At 43.4% G+C, this 12,569-nt stretch overlaps 1 protein-coding gene across 6 annotated transcripts in view; it reads right to left on the minus strand.

The window, feature by feature from the left end:
* Window positions 1–12,569, minus strand: part of LOC106572832 (1-phosphatidylinositol 4,5-bisphosphate phosphodiesterase eta-2) — a 274,181-nt gene that overhangs the window by 29,380 nt on the left and 232,232 nt on the right. For all 6 annotated transcript variants that reach the window (XR_006759343.1, XM_014147347.2, XM_014147351.2 and 3 more), the window contains one exon: window positions 4,902–5,073. Coding sequence is in view for 5 of the 6 variants with exons in the window: in XM_014147347.2 (XP_014002822.1) it covers window positions 4,902–5,073 (172 nt within the window). In the remaining variant the exon portion in view is untranslated. The remainder of the gene's footprint in view (window positions 1–4,901; window positions 5,074–12,569) is intronic.

Consider the following 12,569-nt stretch of genomic DNA (forward strand, 5'->3'; position numbering starts at 1 on the left):
CTCCACCCCTCAACCAGTATTCTACAAGAGCACAGACACAAGGGACAACAGACACACCAGTCTCTACATTGCAGATCAGCTGAAGGCAGTCATAAATGACCTTGGACCACAGAAGGTATTTGTACTGGTGACAGACAATGCTGCTAACATGAAGGCTGCTTGGTCTAAAGTGGAGGAGTCCTACCCTCACATCACACCCATTGGTTGTGCTGCTCATGCATTGAATCTGCTCCTCAAGGACATCATGGCACTGAAAACAATGGATACACTACAAGAGAGCCAAGGAAATGGTTAGGTATGTGAAGGGTCATCAAGTTATAGCAGCAATCTACCTCACCAAGCAAAGTGAGAAGAAAAAGAGCACCATCCATTGGGGTGGTGTCGTCATCATGTTTGACCGTCTCCTGGAGGTGAAGGAGTCTCTCCAAGAAATGGCCATATCACAGTCTGCCGATATGGACAGCCCCATCAAGAGGATCCTCCTGGATGATGTATTTTGGGAGAGAGTGGAAAGCAGCCTGAAACTCCTGAAACCTATAGCAGTAGCCATTGCACGGATTGAGGGAGACAATGCCATCCTGTCTGATATTCAGACTCTGCTTGCAGATGTAAGAGAAGAAATCTGTACCGCCCTGCCCACTTCACTGTTGCACCAAGCAGAAGAAACCGCAGTTCTGAAATACATCAAAAAGTGTGAAGACTTCTACCTGAAGCCCATACACTCCACAGTGTACATGTTGGACGCCAAGTATGCTGGCAAGAGCATCCTGTCTGGTGCAGAGATCAACAAGGCCTATGGTGTCATCACTACCGTGTCTCGCCACCTTGGTCTGGATGAGGGCAAGGTTCTTGGCAGTCTGGCGAAGTACACTTCCAAGCAAGGGCTTTGGAATGGAAATGCAATATGGCAGTCGTGCCAACATAACTCATCAGCCACCTGGTGGAAGGGACTTTGTGGATCTGAGGCTCTTTCCTCTGTTGCCTCCATCATCCAACAAATCCCACCAACATCAACCACCTCAGAGCGCCACCAGTCATTGTTTGGGAACACACACACAACAGGCTGACCGATACAAGGGTTGACAAAATGGTGGCCATCCGGGGATATTTGAGGCTTTTGAGACTGACAACGAGCCATCCTCAACAAGGTTGGAAAGTGACAGTGAAGATGAGGCCTCAGAGTCTGATGTTCAAGAGGTGGACATTGAGGAGGTCCAGGGAGAAGACATGGAAGCCTGAGAGGAAGACAACCAAAGCTTTAGTTTCTAGACTATCATTTCACAGATGTATGTTTAAAATGTTTTTGGGAGATGCGATGGATCATTCAATATTCCCTTTCTTTTGTTGTTCAGTGAAATAATCCCATCTGAAGAGTTACCTCATTTAAATAAAGTTACATTCGTAAGTAAATTGTTTTCATTTCAATTGCAAGGATTTAATCATTTGCAATATCTACTTATGATAAGGTAAAACGTTTATGTTTCTGTCTCCATACGATATGGTAAATACAGTTGAAGTTGGAAGTTTACATACACCTTAGTCAAATACATTTAAACTCAGTTTTTCACAATTCCTGACATTTAATCCTAGTAAAAAATCCCTGTCTCAGTTCAGTTAGGATCACCACTTTATTTTAAGAATGTGAAATGTCAGACTAATAGTAGAGAGAATAATTTATTTCAGTTTTTATTTCTTTCATCACATTCCCAGTGGGTCAGAAGTTTACATACACTCAATTAGTATTTGGTAGCATTGCCTTTAAATTGTTTAATAACTTCCCACAATAAGTTGGGTGAATTTTGGCCCATTCCTCAACACAGAGCTGGTGTAACTGAGTCAGGTTTGTAGGCCTCCTTGCTTGCACACGCTTTTTCAGGTCTGCCCACACATTTTCTATAAGATTAAGGTCAGGGCTTTGTGATGGCCACGCCAATAATATGACTTTGCTGTCCTTAGCCATTTTGCCACAAGTTTGGAAGTATGCTTGGGGTCATTGTCCATTTGGAAGACCCATTTGTGACCAAGCTTTAACTTCCTGACTGATGTCTGGAGATGTTGCTGCAATATATCCACATAATTATCCTGCCTCATGATGCCATCTATTTTGTGAAGTGCACCAGTCCCTAATGCAGCAAAGCACTACCACAACATGATGCTACCACCCTCGTGCTTCACGGTTGGGATGGTGTTCTTCAGTTTGCAAGCCTCCCTCTTTTTCCTCCAAACATAACGATGGTCATTATGGCCAAGCAGTTCTATTTTTGTTTCATCAGACCAGAGGACATTTCTCCAAAAAGTACGATCTTTGTCCCCATGTGCATTTGCAAACCGTAGTCTGGCTTTTTTATGGCGGTTTTGGAGCAGTGGTTTCTTCCTTGCTGAGCGGCTTTTCAGGTTGTCGATATAGGACTCGTTTTACTGTGGATATAGATACTTTTGTACCCGTTTCCTCCAGCATCTCCACAAGGTCCTTTGCTGTTGTTCTGGGAATTCTCTGTACTTTTCGCACCAAAGTACGTTCATCTCTAGGAGACAGAACGCGTCTCCTTCCTGAGCGGTATGACGGCTGCGTGGTCCTATGGTGTTTATAATTGCGTACTATTGTTTGTACAGATGAACATGGTACCTTCAGGCATTTGGAAATTGCTCCGAAGGATGAACCAGACTTGTGGTCTACAATTTCTTTTTCTGAGGTCTTGGCTGATTTCTTTTGATTTTCCCATGATGTCAAGCAAAGAGTCACTGAGTTTGAAGGTAAGCCTTGAAATGCATCCACAGGTACACCTCCAATTGACTCAAATGCTGTCAATTTGCCTATCAGAAGCTTCTAAAGCCATGACATTTTCTGGAATTTTTCAAGCTGTTTAAAGGCCCAGCCTTCTGACCCACTGGAATTGTGATACAGTGAATTCTAAGTGAAATAATCTGTCTGGCTAAACAATTATTGGAAAAATGATGTGTCACGCACAAAGTAGATGCCCTAACCAACTTTCCAAAACTATAGTTTGTTAACAAGATATTTGTGGAGTGGTGTAAAGACGAGTTTTAATGACTCCAACATAACTATGTAAACTTCCGACTTCAACTGTATATCCAATGCAAAAAACATCTACAATGAAATGGTATTAATAAACTCAGCAAAAAAAGAAACATCCTCTCACTGTCAACTGCGTTTATTTTCAGCAAACTTAACATGTATAAATATTTGTATGAACATAACAAGTTTCAACAACTGAGACAAAATGAACAAGTTCCACAGACATGTGACTAACATCAACAGAATAATTTGTCCCTGAACAAAGAAGGGGGGGGGGGTCAAAATCAAAAGTAACAGTAACAGTCAGTATGGACTACACCAGATTGCCAGTTCTTGCTGTGAGATGTTACCCCACTCTTCCACCAAGGCACCTGCAAGTTCCCGGACATTTCTGGGGGGAATGGCCCTAGCCCTCTCCCTCCGATCCAACAGGTCCCAGACGTGCTCAATGGGATTGAGATCTGGGCTCTTCGCTGGCCATGGCAGAACACTGACATTCCTGTGTTGCAGGAAATCACGCATAGAACGAGCAGTATGGCTGGTGGCATTGTCATGCTGGAGGGTCATGTCAGGATGAGCATGCAGGAAGGGTACCACATGGAGGAGAATGTCTTCCCTGTAACGCACAGCGTTGAGATTGCCTGCAATGACAACAAGTTCAGTCCGATGATGCTGTGACACACCACCCCAGACCATGACGGACCCTCCACCTCCAAATCGATCCCGGTCCAGAGTACAGGCCTCGGTGTAACGCTCATTCCTTCAACAACAAACGCAAATCCGACCATCACCCCTGGTAACACAAAACCGCGACTCGTCTGTGAAGAGCACTTTTTGCCAGTCCTGTCTGGTCCAGCGACGGTGGGTTTGTGCCCATAGGCGACGTTGTTGCCAGTGATGTCTGGCGAGGACCTGCCTTACAACAGGCCTACAAGCCCTCAGTCCAGCCAGCCTCTCTCAGCCTATTGCGGACAGTCTGAGCACTGATGGAGGGATTGTGCATTCCTGGTGTAACTCGGGGAGTTGTTGTTGCCATCCTGTACCTGTCCCGCAGGTGTGATGTTCGGATGAACTGATCCTGTGCAGGTGTTGTTACACGTGGTCTGCCACTGCGAGGATGATCAGCTGTCCATCCTGTCTCCCTGTAGCGCTGTCTTAGGTGTCTCAGTACGGACATTGCAATTTATTGCCCTGGCCACATCTGCATTCCTCATACCTCCTTGCAGCATGCCAAAGGCATATTCACGCAGATGAGCAGGGACCCTGGGCATCTTTCTTTTGGTGTTTTTCAGAGTCAGTATAAAGGCCTCTTTAGTGTCCTAAGTTTTCATAACTGTGACCTTAATTGCCTACCGTCTGTAAGCTGTTAATGTCTTAACAACCGTTCCACAGGTGCATGTTCATTAATTGTTTATGGTTCATTGAACAAGCATGGGAAACAGTATTTAAACTCTTTACAATGACGATCTGTGAAGTTATTTGAATTTTACGAATTATCTTTGAAAGACAGGGTCCTGAAAAAGAGACGTTTCTTTTTTTTGCTGAGTTTATTAAATTTACATATATTCCCTTTAATTCCCACCTCTGAATATTCCCCAAAATGTGCAACACTATCCACGCCTTCCTTTCGCTGATGTGACAGGTTAAGTGTCCACGCCAGCAGGCTTTTTGCAGGCTGCAGAACCATGATTGTTGAATCAGGTTTATTACGGTTGGGAAGGAACAAAAGCCTGCACTCCCAGTAGATCTCTCTGGGACAGAGGGTGGAGAGACCCCTGGTCTATAAGGATAGACTGGCTGCTGAGGATCAGACTTCTGTGTGTGTGTGTGTGTGTGTGTGTGTGTGAGAATTCAAAGTATTTACCTTGATGAGTATCTTCCCTTTGAGGGTGTCTGGGGACGGCAGGCGGCCCCGTTCATCTGCCTTGATGGCCGAGAGGTCCAGTTTGTCTCCCATCACCTCCACCAGGTACTGAGCCATCTTCTTCTGCTGGGGGACGCTGCAGTGGTTCTCAAGGGACAGGATCACTGGGTAGCTGACAGAGACAGACGTGGGTTACACAGAGACGCCGATACGGCCGTGGGTTACCATCACTACGAGACTTGAGGACAAAGACACAGATACTGACAGAGATATATCTATATCAGGAATGGGCAACTTTGATGGGGGTGGGGCTACAAAATCTGAATTCATGAGGGGCCGCAGTGCATACACACCACCCCCCCACTAAGTTTAGGTAGCTGGCCACTAAACTAACTTACCAATCTAAAAATTGTTAGCTATCATGGTTAATTGTGTGAATGTCAGTGACTGGCATACAGTTTCAAACGGAAAACTGCTGATGCACAAAACAAAATCGTAATGGCACCTTGTGTATTCTACTATTCTAACTCTTAACAGTAAGTTGAGACCCCTAATCTAGATAGTTCTACATCTTTGGTACAGCCTTGGCAATGGGTTCTCACTATTCAGACACTTGACAGCACAGCTATGGGTTCTCAGTTTAATTCTGATGTGATCACCCTCAACCCCTCTAAAAAGTCAACAACAAAAATGAACAACATTCTTTGTTGTAAGTCGAATACATTCCTGGCCGTTCTTATCAATTATCTACAGAATGCATTGTACTAGAAGAATAAAAGGCGCACACAGCCCCCCATTGCTTTCTGTTACCTGTGGGTCTATATACAGTCTCTCGTATACAGTTTGCATGCATTCTGATAGGATTATCACCTACAGCAGCACCGCATCTCTGATGAGGTCTGTGTGGGTGTGCAGGTCATGTGGAAACACTCGCTCGCTCCAGTGAGCCCATAGGAGTACAATACAATGCATCATTGAGCAGTGTCTTTCAACAAAGATCCCGGGGACTCACTGTGTAGTCTATGATTGCTTTGATTCTAGCGGAGCATCAATTTGTACGCTTGCTTGGTTCAAGGGAACCAATTCAATGAGAGAGACTGAGGCACTGAGAACAACTTATAAGTAATAGGAATATTCTGAGGAAACCATATTTAATAGTTTATGACTTAGAAATAACTATAATTCCCCATGAGCCTTGTTCATCCGGCACATAGCATACAGTGCCTTCAGGAAGTACAGTATTCACACCCCTTTACTTTGTCCACATTTTGTAGTTACAGCCTGAATTTAAAATGTCTTGATATTTTATGTCACTCATCTAAAACACAACACCCCATAATGTCAGCAGAATTTAGCTTTTAGGAATGGTTTGAAAATGAAAAACATTAATAAGCTGCAATTTCTTCAGTTAATAAGTATTCAAACCCTTAGCTATGACAAGCCTCAATATGTTCAGGAGTAGAAAGGTGCTTAACAAATCACATAAGTTGCATGGACATTTCTGTGTGTTCAGTAATAGTGGTTAACATGATTTTTGAATGACTACTCCTAATCCCGTGTGGCTCAGTTGGTAGAGCATGGTGTTTGCAACACCAGGGTAGTGGGTTTGATTCCCACGGGGGACCAGTACGGAGAAAAAATTAATGAAATGTATGCATTCACTACTGTAAGTTGCTCTGGATAAGAGTGTCTGCTAAATGAATAAAATGTAAATGTACTCCATCTCTGTACCCCACACATACAATTATCTGTAAGGTCCCTCAATCAAGTAGTGAATTTCAAGAACAGATTCAACCAAAGACCAGTGAAGTTGTTCAATGCCTCACTAAGAAGTGCACCGATTGGTAGATGTGTAGGAAAAAAAAGCAGACACTGAATATCCCTTTGAGCATGGTGAAGTTATTAATTACACTTTGAATGGCGTATCAATACACCCAGTCACTACCAAGTTACAGGCGTTCTTCCTGACTCAGAAGAGGATGGAAACTGATCGGTGATTTCACCATGAGGCCAATGGTGACTTTAAAACTGTTACAGAGTTACAGAGAGGCTGTGATAGGAGAAAACTGAGGATGGATCAACATTGCAGTCACTGCACAATATGAACCTAAATGACAGAGTGAAAAGGAAGCCTGTACAGAATACAAATATTCCAAAATGTACATCCTGTTTGCAACCACACACTTAAGTAATACTGCAAAACATGTGGCAAAGAAATGAACTTTATGCCCTGAATACAAAGCGTTATGTTTGGGGCAAATCCAAAACCACCATGGCCCATGTATTGCCTTATCTCCCTTATCCTACCTCATTTGCACACACTGTATATAGACTTTTCTATTGTGTTATTGACTGTACTTTTGTTTATCCTATGTGTAACTCTGTTGTTTTTGTCGCATTGCTTTGCTCTATCTTGGCCAGTTCGCAGTTGTAAATGAGAACGTGTTCTCAACTGGCCTACCTGGTTAAATAAAGGTGAAAAATTATACTTTTTTAAAATAAAAAACTAAATTATCACTGAGTACCACTCTTCATATTTTCAAGCATGGTGGTGGCTGCATCATGTTATGGATATGCTTGTTATCGGCAAGGACTAGGCAGTTTTTTTTTGGATAAAAAGAAACAGAATAGCGCTAAGCACAGGAAAAATCATAGAAATCAGACAACCAGGTTTTCCCTCTATCAGACACAGGGAGACTAATTCACCTTTCAGCAGAACAAAAACCTAAATCTACACTGGAGTTGCTTACCAAGACAGCATTGAACGTGCCCGAGTGGCCTAGTTACAGTTTTGACTTAAATCATCTTGAACATCTATGGCAAGACCTGAAAATGGCTGTCTAGCAATTATCAACAATCAACTTGACAGAGCTTGAATTTTACAAAGAATAATGGGCAAATATTGTACAATCCAGTTGTGCAAAGCTCTTAGAGACTTACCCAGAGGGAAGGGGGGAATACTTAGTTAAATTAGGTATTTCTGTATTTCATTTTCAACACATTTGCAAGAATTTCAAAAAAAATGTTTTTACTTTGTCATTATGTAGTATTGTGTGTAATAACAAATGCATAACATATTTCAAGCTGTAGAAACAAAATGTTGAATAAGTCAAAGGTTACGAATACTTTCTGAAAGCACTACCTCGAGTAAACTTTGTTTGGACGTCGTAAAGGACCATTTGCCGACGCTGAAAAGATAAAGCTAGCTAACGACCTCCTTTTCCACGTGGAAAAGACTGACAGACTTGCTAGCTACGTTAGCTAGCTGGGATTTTCTAAAATAAATCTGCCTCCAGAAATAAAAGCTTCTCCCAAGTGGGTGTGACACCTACTTCCGTTGCCTGCTGCACTGCTGCTTGGATTCCACCTGGCGATCTGTTCACCGTCTGCCCTGGCCTGTCTGCCCTGGCCTGTCTCCCCCTGTGTGGTAGAGGTACACCCGCTACACTCCTCTCTCTCCCGAGCTTTTGCTCACCTCCAGCACACACGCACTGCTGGGGCAAGTGACTGAACTTACAATGGCTAGCTCCAAGTTGTTATATTTTTCTCTTGTGCGTTATGCTATTTGCCTCATGACTCCTGGTTGCTTTGTTGACTATAAACTTGCTTGTTTACCCAACCGTGGGACAGACTGTTTGTTCCCACACTCGGGACTCTGACTATTGGCTACACGGACTTCTGGCCTCCCATCCTATTCTAACCACCTCTCGCCGGCTTTCTATTCATGTTCCCTGATGAAATTGCTGTACAATATGATCGAATACACATTCAAATGTTATAAATCAACACTGCAGAGCTCTCCCTGTCCTCTGCCATGCCCTGGTTGTATTACTGCTGATTATATCTGGAAATGTGCATGTACACCCTGGCCCATCTACTGTTGCTAGCCCCAATTCTGACTTGTGCTCTAATATCTGCTTCACTCATTTCTGGTCTCGTAAAAGCCTGGGTTTTCTGCACATTAACACTAGAAGCTTATTACTTAAAACTGATACATTTAAAGTGTGGGTTCACAGCTCCAATCCACATTACAGGAGACATGGTTAAAAAATAGTATTTTGAACACCAATGTTAACCTTTCTGGTTATAACCTTTTTCAGCAAGACATATCTTCCAAAGGTGGTGGAGTGGCAATCTTTACCAAGGATCACCTTCAGTGCTCGGTTGTCTCCACCAAGTCTGTCCCCAAACAATTTGATTTGCTGGTTTTATGCATTCAAACGTTCAAATAACTCTGTTGACTGTTGCTGGGTGCTATCGTCCTCCATCAGCCTGTACCCTACCTGCCCTAAGCTCTCTCCTGGCCCCTTACACCAAGTCTGAATTTGTCCTGCTAGGTGACCTAAACTGGGACATGCATAAACCACCTGACCAAATCCTAAAGCAATGGGACTCCCTAAATCTTTCTCAGATTATTACCAATCCCACAAGGTATGACTCCAAACACCCAGAAAAGGCTACTCTCCTTGATGTTATCCTCACAAATAATCCTGATAGGTATCAGTCTGGTGTTTTCTGTAATGATCACTGTTTTACAGCCTGTGTTCGTAATGGCTGCTCAGTGAAGCAACTTGTCCTGATTGGTCATAAACGCTTGCTAAAAAACATTAATGAGCAAGCCTTCCTTTATGACCTGGCATTAGACCTTTTTTGATATTTTCAGTGGTATCATTAACAAATACGTGCCCATAAAGACAATGAGTATTAAAAACTGGTTCGAATGTGAACTGGCAGAGTTACTCCACCTCAAGAATTCAATTTGGCAAATCGCTCAGCATACGCATACTCAGGCTGACTGGCTCTCGTTCAGGCAAATTAGAAACAAGTTCACTCAGGCTATCCAGAAGGCCAACGTTAGCTACTTTAAGGAGCAGTTCTGGAAAACTTAAAGACCTGGAGAATAAACCCTCCTCCTCACAGCTGCCCATGTCCCTTAATGTTGATGATGTGGTTGTTACTGACAAGGACCACATGGCTGAGCTCTTTAACTTCTTGCTATTTCTGACTTTTGTTACTCCTCTTCTTGGCTGCTAACTGTTTGAAATGATTTGTCTGCTGGGCGCTGTTCTCAGATAAATCGCATGGTTTGCTTTCGCCATAAAGTATTTTTGAAATCTGACACCATGGTTGGATTAACAAGAAGTTAATCTTTAAACCGATGTATAACACTTGTATGTTTCATGAATTTTTATAATGAGTATTTATGTTTTTGAATTTGGCGCTCTGCAATTTCACTGGATGTTGGCCAGGTGGGACGCTAACTTGACCTCAAAAAACATCTGGGTCAGATGGATTAGACCCTTTCTTCTTTAAGGTTGCTGCCCCTATCATCGCCAGTCCTCTCTCTGACCTTTTTAACCTGTCTCTCCTCTCTGGGGAGGTTCCCATTGCTTGGAAGGCAGCCACGGTGTGTCTTTTATTTAAAGGGGGAGATCAAGGTGATCCTACCTTTTATAGGCCTATTTCTATTTTGCCATGTTTACCAAAAGTGTGTAAAAAAAAAAAAAGTTTTTTTTAAATAATAAATAAATAATCAACTGACTGGCTTTCTTGATGTTTATAGTATTCTCTCGGGTATGCAATCTGGTTTCTGCTCAGGTTATGGATGTGTCCTTAAAGGTCCTAAATGATTTCACCATTGCCCTTGATTCTAAGCAACGTTGTGTTGCTATTTTTATTGACTTGGCCAAAGCTTTTGATACGGTAGGCCATTCCATTCTTGTGGGACGGCTAAGGAGTATTGGTGTCTCTGAGGGGTCTTTGGTCTGGTTTGCTAACTACCTCTCTCAAAGAGTGCAGTGTATAAAGTCAGAACATCTGCTGTCTCGAACACTGCCTGTCACCAAGGGAGTACCCCAAGGCTCGATCCAAGGCCCCACGCTCTTCTCAATTTACATCAACATAGCTCAGGCAGTAGGAAGGTCTCTCATCCATTTATGTGCAGATGATAATCTTACCCTCAGCTGTCCCCTCCCCAGATTGTGTTAAATGCTCTACAACAAAGCTTTCTTAGTGTCCAACAAGCTTTCTCTGCCCTAAACCTTGTTCTGAACACCTCCAAAACAAAGGTAATGTGGTTTGGTAAGAAGAATGCCCTCTCCCCACAGGTATGATTACTACCTACCTTTAGAGCTTGAGGTAGTCACCTCATACAACTACTTGGGAGTATGGCTAGACTGTACACTGTCCTTCTCTCAACACATTTCAAAGCTGCAGGCTTAAGTTAAATCTAGACATTGTTTCCTCTACCGTAATCGCTCCTTTTTCACCACAGCTGCCAAACTAACCCTGATTCAGATGACCATCCTTCCCATGCTAGATTACAGAGACGTGATTTATAGACCGACAGGTAAGGGTGCTCTCGAGCAGCTAGATGTTCTTTACCATTTCACCATCAGATTTGCCACCAATTCTCCTTATAGGACACATCTCTGCACTCTATACTCCTCATCTCTGTATACCCGTCGCAAGATCCAGTGGTTGATGCTCATTTATAAAACCCTCTTAGGCCTCACTCCCCCCTATCTGAGATACCTACTGCAGCGTTCATCCTCCAAATACAAACACCCGTTCTGCCAGTCACATTCTGTTAAAGGTTCCCAAAGAGTGGTCTAAGGCACTGCATCGCAGTGCTAGCTGTGCCACCAGAGATTATGGGTTCGAGCCCAGGCTCTGTCACAGTCGGCCGCGACCGGGAAGCCCATGGGGCGGCGCACAATTGGCCCAGCGTCGTCCGGGTTAGGGAGGGTTTGGCCGGCAGGGATATCCTTGTCACATTGCACACTAGTGACTCCTGTGGCGGGCCGGGCGCAGTGCACGCTGACCAGGTCGCTAGGTGTACGGCGTTTCCTCCGACACATTGGTGCGGCTGGCTTCCGGGTTGCCTGTGCGTTGTGTCAAGAAGCAGTGCGGCTTGGTTGGGTTGTGTTTCGGAGGACGCATGGCTCTCGACCTTCGCCTCTCCCAAGTCCGTACGGGAGTTGCAGGGATGAGACAAGACAGTAACTACTACCAATTGGATACCCCGAAATTGGGGAGAAAAGGGGGGTCAAATGATTTAAAAAATATATATTTAAAAAAAAGGTCCCCAAAGCACACAAATCCCTGGGTCGCTCCTCTTTTCAGTTCGCTGCAGCTAGCGACTGGAACGAGCTGCAAAAACACTCAAACTGGACAGTTTTATCTCCATCTGTTCATTCAAAGACTCACTCATGGACACTGACAGTTATGTCTGCTTCGCGTGATGTATTGTTGTCTCTACCTTCTTGCCCTTTGCGCTGTTGATAATAATGTTTGTACCATGTTGTGTTGCTACCATGTTGTTGTCATGTTGTATTGCTACCATGCTGTGTTGTTGTTTTAGGTCTCTCTTTATGTAGTGTTGTCTCTCTTGTCGTGATGTGTGATTTTATTTTTAATCCCAGACCCCGTCCCTTCTGGTAGGCCGTCATTGTAGCGAAGAATTTGTTCTTAACTGACTGGTCAAATATGTCTGGTTAAATAAAGGTTAAATAAAATACAAATTAATACCATATCTGGAGTATATGAGAAAGCCTAAGGTAAAGTAGGCTACATCTGAAAGATATATTGTTACCATTAAGATGTATGAACGACGTTGGTAGGCTTAGCTATTGTGTGCACGACAAAAAGATCTGACCAATATCTCAT

Source organism: Salmo salar, chromosome ssa15 (genome assembly GCF_905237065.1).
Source record: "Salmo salar chromosome ssa15, Ssal_v3.1, whole genome shotgun sequence".
Lineage (NCBI taxonomy): Eukaryota > Metazoa > Chordata > Actinopteri > Salmoniformes > Salmonidae > Salmo > Salmo salar.